Below are 13,505 nucleotides of genomic sequence, written 5' to 3'. Positions count from 1 at the left end.
TCCACCTAGTTTCTTCTCCTCCTCACCTCATGTTTGCAGGTTTATCTTTTTTCCTTATCTTGTAATTCCTTGGCCCTCCTGAACTTAATTCCCCAAACAAGCACATTTCTGCTGGAATCTGGGTCAGACTGCTTAGGCCCCTAAGCATGGAAAACTGCCTCAAAATATGTAATACATAATGGAGAAGGATGACAAGCCAAATGATGTGTACAGTAATAAACAGCAGCACAGTTTTAACTGTGTTACTTATTTTCCTCAGGAAGTAAATGCTGCTCTTATTTATAGCTTGTGATGTGTAAGATCCCAGCTGCAGTAGGGATAGGAAAGCAAAGAGTCAAACAGCAATTGCAGAGACATACGCAGTCTAAAATGGAAAGACAAAGTCCCAGATGACTTTATCATCATCCAGAAGCCCTAATGGAGTTTTTATCTCTTCTCTGAATCTGAAGGTGTTAAGCAAAAAGAATTGATGAGAGAAGGGGAAGAAAGACAGACAATAAAGGCATTATGCTAATCTAATATTGGACTGTATTCACATTAAATCTTGTTTTTGTGGGGTTTTTTTATGTGATTCTGGAATCATGCTAAGTCACAGCCCCTCTAGCTTCCCTAGACTACAACAATAATAACAGATTGATTCTTTAGGCTAGCAATCCTGCCTGCATCTTGCTGCAGATTGTTACCTGTCACCTGAATGACAGACTATGAAAAAGTAAGCCAAAACAAAAAAAAGAAAGACTTCTGGGAGCATCCTGTCAGTTTTATGAACATTCAAAAGCTATAGAGGGATAAGACCTCTGTAGGCTAGGTAACCAACTGTTTCCAGCAATTGCATCACAGTTCAAAATGTGAACTCCCAATTTAGCCTATTCTCTTGGGACAATTTCCTTGTGAGGTCACTGAAATTTTGAACTCCTTCCTTTTTTCCCCTCTTGAACAGTTTACTGAGTTGAAATTATGTTTTTTTCCAGTACAAAAGAACACTGCAGGGAAACAAAGGTGACACCTATCTTTTCCTAAGTACACATCTCACCTGTCACACACGGCTTGTTAGGCTTTGCTGATATGCCATAAAGAAGCACTGAAGACCATGGCATATCCTTACAGACGTAAGAGCGAGTCAAATGTGTGTATAGTTCTCATGGCAGTGTTTAATCAGCTGACTGAAAAATCTCTGTTCCTCAACATGTTCTCCCCAGAGTTCAAGATCCAGTTGGTGTCTCTTACCTCCTTCGTTGTCCTTACTGTCAGTGCAGAGAGTTTCCATGGCTACGTCACAACCTGCTCCCCTCCATCCTGGCTGGCAGACACAGTGCCAGCCATTCTGGTCCAGTGTGCATCTCCCATTGCTGTTGCACAAACCAGGGCAGCCCTCTGTTGAAACAGACAAAGAAAAAGCACAAGTGATTTAAATATTGCAACAATATAAAAAGAAAAAAAAATACAAACAAGGGACACTTACTGGGAACAGGCCTTAAGAACAGCACAAATACTGTAATTGCACATGGAGCGGAACAGCAACATTACCTGGGGAACATAATTCTTAACAAAGTGGCATCTTTGATTGGCCTGACACTTGAGACACCACTTACCTGTACAGGCAGGAAATAAATGCACCAATCCTCTAAATACCTGCAGGCCAGACAAAATTAAGTTTGGTTTTTTAATTTTTTTTTCAAAGTAACAAGAGATGAGTGCATAGTGCAAACACAGCTGTGTAAAATGGTACATTTTTCTGTGCTCATAGAATAGATAATTATTTGCTCTATGCAGTATTGATTAATTACTGGCACCAATGATTAAGCTCCCTGTTACTATGAACAAATCCCTCCAAATTCTTAAGCAGGAAAATGGGTATGATTTAGGCAAGTAATAAAAGAGAAGGTTAACTTTATCTGGTCTCAGAGTTGCCGTGTATTCATGTGAAATTACAGTGTGTTAAATAATTGCACAAAGTATAGGCCAGTTTTAATGACTATACTTTATGCCAAAAATACATTCCTTTTCACAGAATAAGCAAAGCCCAGGAATAGTGAAGCAGCTTAGCATCTATTCTAACAAACATTAGGATTCAGGCTGCATACGGATGGGACAGGACCAACAGGATTTCCAACTCAATGTAATAGCTGTGCATATTTGATTACTTAGGACGGACAAAATGAAATACCATAAGGACCACAATAAACATTGATAGACTGAACAAAAACACGGTAGTGACGTGCTTCAAGACAGATAGCAGAGAGTGATTTTTTGTGACAATCTCCCTAAGGCTTTTGTGCTGTTACCTTTATATCCTATCTTGTCTGCTTTTATGGCCAAGGAGGGAAAATTTGGGAAACAATTAACATAATTTAATATATCCAAAATCGATAATTGTTTTCAGTCTAACATTGCATTAAAAAAAAAACAGTATCTGTCACTTCCTAGTGATGAAATCTGGCATGCAGCCAACATGATCTGTATGAGAATGACAACGCTATAAATATGTAGATTTCGGTGCTTCTTATCTATGACTGTGATAAGACACTGACAGAAGCAAGTACAGATATGGCACTAACTATCTTAAGAGAAGTGGCTACAAATCAGGTATTTCTGGACACAACAATTCTCTGTAAACTTTCATCCAAAAACCCTAAGTAACTGGGTAAACAATTCTTCGCTTTTTAGAACACCTATCTCTGTCAACTAACCTACTGATCCATTGTGTTTAAGCTTAGAGTGGTTTTTCAGAAGCAAGTTGCTTTTTTCTTCAAAAGAACTTTGAATTTACTGATTCCTTTCAACCTTGTAGCTCCAAATTACAAAGATACAGAAAAAAGTTATAAAGGGTGCTTAACTCTTGTCAAATCACTCTTATAAGGCAGAGAATCAGGAAAACCTCTTGAGAGGAAGGATGGGTATGCTACAGTTATGGATGTTGTGCCATCATGCCAGGCTGAAATTAGTCTTGCTACTTTTATTCTTTCAGACTGCAGCTGCTAATAGTATTTGTTAATGTACTGAGATCTATTTTTTCATAGCATTTCTTCTATTTGACTTACAAAAGACTTACATATATAATTGCAATACTGACAAAGCAATTTAGGAGTCAACTGGGTACACTCAAGACTTATTGTATGAAAGCCTGGATATTGGCATCAATATTGCCATATTCTAATGAAAAAACACAAGGAATAGGGGAAGATACTGAGGGAAAGAGGGGTAGGAATATTTTAAACATTTTTCTAAATCAATTTTTTACCATAACTGAAGATAAAAGAATCTTTGCTGTTTCATGTTAGGCTTTTGCATCCTTGAACCTCTTAATTGAAAATGTTGCATAGACTAAAAAAGATTTTTCTAGATTCATACAAGATACAAGTCATAATTTCCTGTAGATTTTCTACATTCAGATAATCAAAAGCTTAAAAGTCTCAGGAAATCTATTGATATATCAGTATATAAACACACACATCTCTATAATTAATCTGTTCTTTAGAACTAATGATACTTGTTCTGTGACAAAAGTATCACTTGGCTTTGTTTCCTTGATATTTAGGGTTTTGTAGGCAGAGGTTCAATGACAAAACTAACAAAAAAAAAAAGGTACCAAACAGCAAATGAATACTATCTTCAGTTATTGGTTCAGATTAAATCTAATACATGTATACCATTCGTTCATAAATGTATAATTACTGATAAAGTGTTACCATACAACAGAAGCAAAATTTTGAGATGAGTTGAAAGCCATATGAGTTATATATATAATCCATGGAATGTATGTAAGAGAAGATTCTTTTGCCCAGACTAGTATGTTTTTAACTATATATTAATATTAAAAAAAACCCCCAAGATAGAGATAAAGTAGTAGATAAAGGCATGTCAAAGAACAAATATACAGTACCTTTCACTATCTTATCCAAATAGTGAGCTTGAGAATTAAAAAGAAAAAAAAAAACAGACAGACATTTCAGAAGTGTCACACGAAACAAGAATTGTTCAGAATTCACATGCAAATCAAGCAGGTGCACCTGACATGAGAGGTCTTACATTACAAAATGAAAATGTATTTCAAGGCTTTTAAAAATGCAAGAAATTCTCTTTTCAGCAAGCATCGTCATGAATCAATGAAACTGTTTTAGAAGGTAGGCCTGCAGAAGCAAAAGGGAAGCTACATTTCTGAGACTACATTTTCTTCTGACTTGTCTTCCCATGCTTTGATTTTTTTTATATAACAAAAATATAATCAAAGCTAGCTTAAAAATTCGATTTTCAACACAACATAAGAGCAACTCCTTAGCATATGAGCTTTAAAAAACCAACCACACAGGAAGATTTTTGATTTGCAGGTCACTCATAACTCTGACAGCATAACCAGCACACTATCTTAAGTCTCAATGGATTAACAGGATTCTTAGGAGGATTTTTTTTCTTCTGCTTCAATTCAGTCACAGTTATTCTTCTAAGCACACAAACCAAGTACGTAAAACAAGCTGAATTGTAAATAAGGGGTGGAAGAGGGCGTATTGGGGTTAGTAGTGTGATGATCCATTTCATTTTGAAAAGCAGGTGAAAATTAAACAGGCTTTAGATTTTAGATGTATAAAAATAAATAACATGGTATATACAAGAATAGCAAGATTTCTTTTTGTAAGTTATGACACTTAAGATTTCACAAAAGATTTGAGGAGGCAGATGGATGAATGACATACAGAGCATAAGAAGGATTTCAAGCAGCAGGGCCTACGTTTAATACATGAGACACAGCACAGATGGGTAACATATTCCCTCCTTCCCTCCAGGAAACAGACATCAACTGCAGTTGTGTGAAAGGGGTTAATGTCATACAGCAAAGCCACCAGGTCCACTGCAGGCTACCAAAGCCAGCCAGCCATGCCCAAGGAGATGGGAGACTGCAGACCATGGCAGTGGGGACAGCCAAGCTGAGCCAGGAATGTTGGACTCCATCCTCTGGTTTTACTGGGGACAAGGTCTCTCAACACAGCCCTCCCAGCCTCTCTTTCCTTTAAAAATTGACTTTCCTAAATCCCTGATGGATGATTGCCTCCCTGTCTGGCAAGTTCTCTGTCATTGCTAGGATCCCTTTGGGTGGGTAACAAAGGCCTTTCCAGCTACAGCCTTTCCTGCAGTTTGGATGAAGAGAAAAAAGCTGCTCTGGACTCCAAGGAGGGAGGTGATATATATCAGGAGGCACTGCTACAGCTAAGAGGAGAAAATTTTCTAGTTCCTTTTTCTGTAAGAAAGTGCCAGGTGTCCACTACACTGCTTTTTTCTGCTTTTCCCCTATAATGGTGAGGTTAATGCCAGACAAATTAAGATGAAAACATCAATTACAGAACATTTAGAGCAGCAGCAACAAACTAGGTAGCTTTTCACATTAATCACAAACAAAAAGAAATATGATACAGCTACATTTCAGGGTGGATCAAATTCTTTTCTTACTCATCCAGTATAATTCCCCTTGCTCCTACACAGCTTAAAACACGGTTTAGTATGTGTGGAGGAAAAATCAAGCTCTATTTCATAAAATGAAAGCAATCAGGTCTGTCTGGGGAATTAATTTATCCACCAGTAAAACATTAAATGCCTCTTAAAGTGTAAGGATAGGTAACAGAACATTAAAAAAAAACCCTAGGCAACTGAAAACAGTCCCTGTAATCCCAGGCCCTCCCCACTATTTATTTTCAGAATCCAATCTTGATTAAAAAAACCCAAACAAACAAACAACAACAAAACAACAACAAAAACCCCAAACCAACACCCCACCCCCCGTGCCCAAACCCAAGAGAGATTAGGAAAATAATGTTCTTTTCAGATTTTCTTTTTTATCCAGCAGTCTTATAAGAAGTTAGCTCCAAACCACAAAACTGTAATTCTCAGAAAACAAGTTCTACCTTCCAGCATCCTTTTACTCATGGTCAGCTGACATTAAGGACAATGTTAGAAACTGTTTTGGTTAATATGCAGCATTGTAGAAAAACCACAAAGCAGAAAATGAATGACAAAAACTGTATAACTTTGCAATGAAGTTTAACTAGCCATGCTGTCTTCCTTATCTTCATGGCACTGCAACTGAAAGAGGAATGAACCTGTGTGGAAATACAAAATATAAGCCTTTTCCCCCCTCTGTATAGAGAATTCTAGGTGGGATTTGAAGCACTTCAGTAGGATGGAGCATCTCAGCAGGCGCTTCTTGCAAGATATTTACACATCTGGCACATAAAGGTTATCTTACATCCTTAAAAAATCTAATTACAGACCAGACAATACACCTACAAGAGTTTTCTTGCAGAGTTTAAGACTGTGCCATTTAAATCTTGCTATTATCTCCAGAAGTAGAAGGACTTTGCATAACTCCAAGTGGAAAAAAGAAAAACAAAAATGAAGATATAAGATTTGTACATTTTCTAGGCTACTCAAAGCGCAAGAAGATGTAAGTGGCATTCAAAATTCATACAAAATAAAACAGAAATGATGGCATTAATCTGTGTGGGTCTTTATATAAATATGTGGCAGATAAATGATTTTACAAAGAAACAGTAACAGTCAGGCAAATTCACACTTAAGACAGCATATTTCTTAACTAGTCAGAATCCTGACATTAAAAAAAAAATTATTTAATGTCTCCCATTAGTTTCCTATCAGAGATGTAAGCCAGTGTCTTCCTTACTCATATACTGCTTCCTCCAGTTATGACAGAATAGCCTAAGAATAAAAGTACATATTAAATCTATTTATTCCAATCAACTCCCATTTAAATCAGCATGAGTCACATACCCATTGATTTGATGTTCCTTAATTGGTCCTTATAGCACTGCTTTATTCTGATTATTCTGTCATTTGGGACAAATAGTGACATGCTTCTAAATGCTGTACAGTGAATTTATATCTCTGTTAGTTTAAATCATTACTCTCCATCAGATATCTTCACCCATCATAATCTTTGTAATCTGTACACTAGACTGTAACATACCCCATGTTTTTGTAATGCATATAGAGGCCTGTTACAGTGTCAATTCAATAGCTTGAGAGTCACGAATTACTTGGCCCTTGCCTCATTTCCACTAATACAATCAGCTCTCTCCCTTCCTTACTGCATTACCACCTCTTCCTCTAAAAGAAAACAGAAGGAGAAAATAGAAAGAGAAAAGAGGACCAAAGAGGGGGGGAAGAAAAGAACCAAGGTAGGGAAGAAAGGAAAGGAGAGATGATGAAGAAATAATTTCAGTATCAGCAACAATGAAGAACACTGTTCTGCTCCTCTCAGAGCAAGTTCTGCTTTGCTTCCTCTCCTCATCCCCCACAGCTCCTTACTGCACTTCCCATTCCCTGGTGAATGACTGCATAAGGATCTCTGCTGCCCACACAAACTTCATGCTCTCTGCAGGAACATGTGAAAGACATACCTTGCATCAGTCATGTTTACATTCCTACATAACCTTGCACCAAGTGTCACACAGGGAGACAGCAGGTTTTTCTTGGAATGAAAACTGACTGTAAGCAAACTATGCTATGTTGTTACCCTATTGTTTCCCTTAAGCTTTCCACACATTTATCTGTTTGTTTAAAGGTAGAAAGTTTTAATATCTTCACTTATTTTTATTAATCTTTTGTAATTGTATAAAACTTTGTTTACAATCCATATGCCAAAAAACCCTGAACACATTAGAAGAATACCATGATAGTAGCCATGTTGAGCATCCAAAATTTAGGCAGTGATGGGTTTATGGCTACCTGTGCAAGTTTTATACATTTTTTCCCTTGTGAATGTGCAGAGCTCACGGTCCTCATTCAGCACTCATTCTCACACAAACAACAAACAGCTGATGCCCTAGCAGGCACACTATGCTGACCTAAACAAAGAAGCAACAGTTCTCTTTCATTTTCCTATTACCTTCCTCCTTAAGTCACAATTATTTAGCACACTATCTTCATACTACTGTTGTGAAGAGAACTCGTGTTCTTACCTCATTTTACCAGTAACTAAAGCATAGAAACATCAGAGTGAGAAATCTCCATTCACTTCACTACAAGCACCTCTGATGTGATTTTCTGGAATACTTAGAATTATATAGTATTTCATACAGGAACCAACATTTTAAGCAAATCACACATGTGCAAATCTTGTTCCCAGAAAGTGAAGAGCAGTCAGAGAGAACTTCTTTACAGTCTGTACTTGTGAGCAACTAACAGAAAATACATGTTAGAATCAAGGGTGGAATCCAAGTCTTCATCCTTAACCAGTTCATCCTGTGCATCAGTCTCTTATGAACATTACTTTTTACTCCCTGTGCAGCCAAGTAGTGGCAGGGGATGAGGCACACACTTTATCAGGGGTTTCACAAGCATTTGCCAGCAGAAGAAGAAACTTACTGAAAGCTTTAGAGAAAATGCAGTTTTAAACAAGTTTTGCTGCTTGTTTTGGGAGAATTGGTACAAAACTCAGGGCTGACAGTTCTGTCTGGCTTTTCTAATCTACTCAAGACTCAGTCCACAGTGATTTGCTTCTCCTGATGTGGCTACCAGATCACCCTCATTTCCTCGCATTTCCACCCAGCCACAGTTAAACTATTTTGACAATTAAACCCACCTTTTGAACATAAAACCCCAAATAAGTCTTGCATTATATAAAGCCAGCATTTCTTATCCTAGGGAATACCATACTGATTCCTTTAGGCAACTGCTTTCCCTCCCAAAGAACAACTAAAAAAAGCATCCATCCATATGCAAATTCAGAGGCGCTCCATGCCTCTACCAAAAACTTACAGAAGTCCAGAATTCACAAAATTTTAAAGCTACTCTTGTAGCCTGTCTTTAGAAAGGTTTACTCGTGTCAAATTCAGCATCTCCTACTGTGTTTTCTGCCTGGCAAACTGCTTCCTAACTTGGATTTGTGCAGCTGATTATTCCTAAGGATAGAAGCCAGCATTTGTTGAATTGCACCTTATTTTTCTGCATAGTCTGTGCTATTTGTTAAAGTAATTTAAAATTCTTGTCCTGTCTTCCAAAGTGCTTGGGGGCAGCAGGCTTTGGTATCATTTGCAAATGCAATTCCTTCTATTCATCACTGAACAGTACTGAAAGCACATGTTCTTCCACTGTAAGCAGCTCATAGTCATCATCCATTCTCTGAGTTTCTAAGAACCTTGTCTTAGACAGACCATATGTTCAGAGCATTGCTGCCAATAGAGTAGGATTACAAACACTCTCCCCTTTTGATATTTTTTTGCTCCTAAATTTCCCTTTGCCCTTCTTGTAAAGGAGACCACATGGATGGAATTATAGTTTCACGCAATTTCATTTTTTTCCTCCTTACAACGGCCAAAACACTGTTGTCACCCCAAACTCCTATCTTTTCTATCATTTATGCATTTTAAACATTTACAGAGAGGCCTGACTTCACTGCAATTTATCCCTTGCCAAAATTGCAAGTGTTCTTTGCAGCAATCATTTATGAGATTTGTATACAAAGGCACATAAGCCCCTTATCCTTTACATTTTTTGTTCTGGATATCATCCCAATTTTACTCTAAAGTAAGATTTCCAACCATTATTACTGGAAAGCTACATATGTATTAGAATAAAAGGTTCAGTTATTTTTAAGGATGTAGTAGACATAGGAAATTTGGGACTACTGGTAAGATCATGAGCAGTGCTGTTTCCTACTTAATATTAGTTTAGCTGGAAGAGGATTTAGAAGAAAGATTATATACCATTAAGGGGTTAAAACTATCCCACATGTACAGGCTGAAAAAGTTCATTTGAATCAACAAACTTGTGCAGACCTGCCTCAGATACAGGTAAAAACCTGACACCCACATTAAGAACTGCATAAAAGATAAATTTAGCTTGAAACCACATTAGGGCATGGATCAGGATGGGAAGCATTACAGTTTCCATCTTTCTCCCCGACTGAAAGTATTTAAGGAATGTGGTCTGACCAGCATGCAACAATACAACGTACAAAAGCACTTACTCTCTGGCCACTTCAGCTCAAATAAGCTTCACAACAGGCTTTAAAATTCTTCACATCTCAGAGGATTCTGCTGCTTTCTAAAAATGTGCCTAACTTGAACTTCACATGTGGTCCTCATTTAAATGCAAATTAACCAATTAGCAATTTAAAGTATGCTAACAGTTAATTTGTATTTGAGATACTTGGTCTTTAAATGTGTTAAGGCCTGACCAATAACTCACTTTTTTCATAGCTCCAAAAATGCATGCTCCATCTTAAATTCACCTGGTAATTGAGTATTTTTATGGTTACCAATGTACAGATATTTGGCATATTCAAAGCTTGGTCTGGCAATTTAATAACATGCCCTTTAGGCACACAAAATATAAACCCCAATTTTTTTCTAAATTTCATGAAATCTTGTTAAACTGTGATTATCAGTCCTCTGGATGCCAAGAAAGTAATCATCTCTTCCTCACAGGCTTTTTGCATTGAGGGTCTAGGTATAAATATTGCTGTAAAATCCCAACTGCAAAGCAGTCAGATGTTTTGAAAGTAGGGTGTCACTCACAATACTATGGTGAACTAATTGATACTGGATATAATTAGTTTTGAATACTTGATTGATTTTATCTGATAAAACCTGTTTGTCAAAGGTCATACCTACATTCAGATACAATCTTATTTTTAAGATGAAACTTGTATTCAGGCATGATTCCATGAACCCACAACTGAAGAAAACCATAAATTTAGGAATTTTGATAATTACGGAATATATCCATACAGAAGTAATTACTACAATTTGAGGGACAAAAAATTTTAAAACAATCATAAAATTTATGAAAAAATCCTGTGCGTGCAATAAGGTACAATAAATATGTGAAGCATTAAACAGCTCTGCAATGTGAATATCATCGGAATTAAACTTCTAGCAAAGTGAGCCATGCTTGGCAATTAGCATCAGCACTGAAATGACAGTGGCCATCATAGTACTGGGTATCTGTGCTGCCCATGTGCAAATGTAGAGAAGATAGATCAAGCCCTCAAACTGGTTCACAACTTACTCTGTCGAGCGCATGTGTCAAAAATGTATAGTGTAATGATATACAGCCATATCAAGTTTTCTATAAGCATCTCGTTTAATTAACTGAAGGAACACATTTGTCTTGCTCTCTGATCTTTATACAGAGATAAAGTGTCATTTCCCTGCAGTCATATTTGAAATCTGTAGTATAAGGAGCCCCAAGCTAAACACGTGCTGAAGGGAACAGGTGCAGGCCATCTAACTTACTGGAGGAGATTCTGTCTCAGCATTCCTTAACACTTGCTGTACTTCGGGGCTTAGGCTGATCTGATTGTGGCCACATGGAAAACCAGCACACTGATGCCTTCATGTTTGTCCCCAGTCAGAAAACCATTTTAATCAGTCACCAGTACAGTCTGTGCTAATGGAAACACACTTAAGGGAAAGTGCTCTAGGCTTATTTTTTCCATAATTCTGAATATCGAAGCCAGATGATATTCCAAATTTTCTGGCTAAAATAAATGAAACTAGAAATTCCTTGCTGAGGAAAATTTTTTTTTTGTTTGACTGATTTGAATGCCATGCTACTGTTTTTCTTGCAAACAAAAAGGTTAAAATAAATAATTCGCTGTTGTTTTTTTTCTCAACTAAATTTTAGGGGAAATTCTTAGAAAATAAACCAATTAGATCCCAGTTCTCACTGGAATATAAAGATAAGCTGTACACTTCTCAGTGAACCACCACTGGCTTTGATTTTCAGTTCTGCACACCAGGTAAAGCAGCCTCATGTGGCACTCAAAAGTAGCATGAAAGTACCATGATGCTAACTTCAGCCCTCCTGAGGGATTAATATGAATGCTTAATGACATTAATCCACATTTCCTCATTTATGTTTAGCGATACGCTTTCCATGCATACATATACAAATATTAATTTTGGATTGAAAGATAATCCTTCAACATGATAACAATTAAACAGCTGTAACCTGTCTTGTGTTAAGTAATGGAGCTGCAGGCAAGCTTAAAACAGATGGTCTTACCCACCCATGCTTAATGTTAAAGACTTTTAAAAAAGAGGTGTTGACAATTCTGAACAAGAAGGCATAGTTTTAATGCAAATTGGCAAATTTGCAATTTAGATTATGATAAAACTAATTTAGTCTATAGAAAAAATTAGGCTGCATTGTAAAAGTGAGTTGTTTCACAGCACACTGATGTAGCAGGTTCCCCACCAACATAATTATTTACTAATTTCATTCAGCTAACTGAGTTTAATGGAAAAGCAGCTGGAAAAGTATTCATATTTATGGGCTTCCTATGACAGTTACCTTATATACTCATGGTACATGACAGTATATCACAAAAAATAATAGACTTTCTGAAATAATATCTGTTCAATCTCACAAAACAACTACTCAGACAGGAGAAGGTCACTGAACTCATTGCAAGCCAGGACAGAAAGGAAACAAAAACATACTTTAGCACAACTCAGTTATGAAAACTTAATTACAGAGCAGATTTTCATCCAGGCTATCACCTGGGCACCAGCTGTGCATCTGCTGTCTTGTATCCCATTGAGATACAGGTTGAGCTTCAAAAAATAATACATGGATGCTCACCTCAGACCCATGAATGTCACTTGCAGACCAAATAAACAATTGACAGGTGAGTTTAGCACTGTAGCTCTGCAGTGAACTGTTGATTTAACCTGTTCTCATGGGGATATACAAGAAATTGTGAAACATTACATAAAAAATTTTAGCAGTGCCTGTTGTGACAGGACAAGGTGTAATGGTTTTAAAGTAAAAGAGGGCAGTTTCAAACTAGACTTAAGGAAGTTTTATTCAGTTGGATGGTGGAACACTGGAACAAGTTGCCCAGAGAGATGGAGAATGCCCTAGAAACATTCAAGGCCAGGCTGCATGAGGCTCTCAGCACATGAGGCTCTGAGCAAATCTAGTTGAAGATGATGCTGCTTACTGCAGGGGGGTTGACCTCTAAAGGTCCCTTTCAATCCAAATTATTCCATGATCCTAGGAGTTTATGACTACAGTTCTCCAGAGGGAAGAGATGATAAGCAACTTAGATGCCTTAAACTGTTTAATGCTTGAAACATACATTGCCTATATTTAGTTCAAACCTCTAAGATGATAAACAATAGCACCATGGTTTGAGTTTTGCTAATTCCTATTAGATTCATTCATCAAAATGCTGAGCAAGTACTTATCTCTGAACATCTTTGATATAAATATGTGGAAGGATGCATTCAGAGCAAAGGCAGTGGCTCACAAGCGTGGCTGACATCAGGTGAGGTACGGAAGTTGCACCACCCTGTGCCAAAGGCCCATAATGGAACAGTGGATACCAGCAACAGACAGCAGGTTTACTGCAGCAGTCCAAACAATCTTGTCCACCTTACTATACCCATTGCTTCAAACAAATAGACCTCCCCTCCTCCCTGCTTTATTTAGTCTACTCTGTTCTCTATCACAAATGAAAGTCTATAAAATACATATATATATTATTT

General features: G+C 37.2%; 1 protein-coding gene across 1 annotated transcript in view; it reads right to left on the bottom strand.

Annotated features, from left to right (window-relative positions):
• The window catches only part of TENM3 (teneurin transmembrane protein 3), a 1,295,372-nt gene that overhangs the window by 63,370 nt on the left and 1,218,497 nt on the right, over positions 1-13,505 (bottom strand). Inside the window, exons 24-26 of the mRNA XM_066548306.1 lie at positions 3,884-3,910; positions 2,286-2,303; positions 1,228-1,374 (exon numbers count right to left, since the gene is read on the bottom strand). Coding sequence (XP_066404403.1) covers positions 1,228-1,374; positions 2,286-2,303; positions 3,884-3,910 — 192 coding nt within the window. The remainder of the gene's footprint in view (positions 1-1,227; positions 1,375-2,285; positions 2,304-3,883; positions 3,911-13,505) is intronic.

This window comes from Molothrus aeneus, chromosome 4 (assembly GCF_037042795.1).
Source record: "Molothrus aeneus isolate 106 chromosome 4, BPBGC_Maene_1.0, whole genome shotgun sequence".
Classification (NCBI taxonomy): Eukaryota; Metazoa; Chordata; class Aves; order Passeriformes; family Icteridae; genus Molothrus; species Molothrus aeneus.
This window is presented reverse-complemented; position numbering and strand designations above follow the sequence as displayed.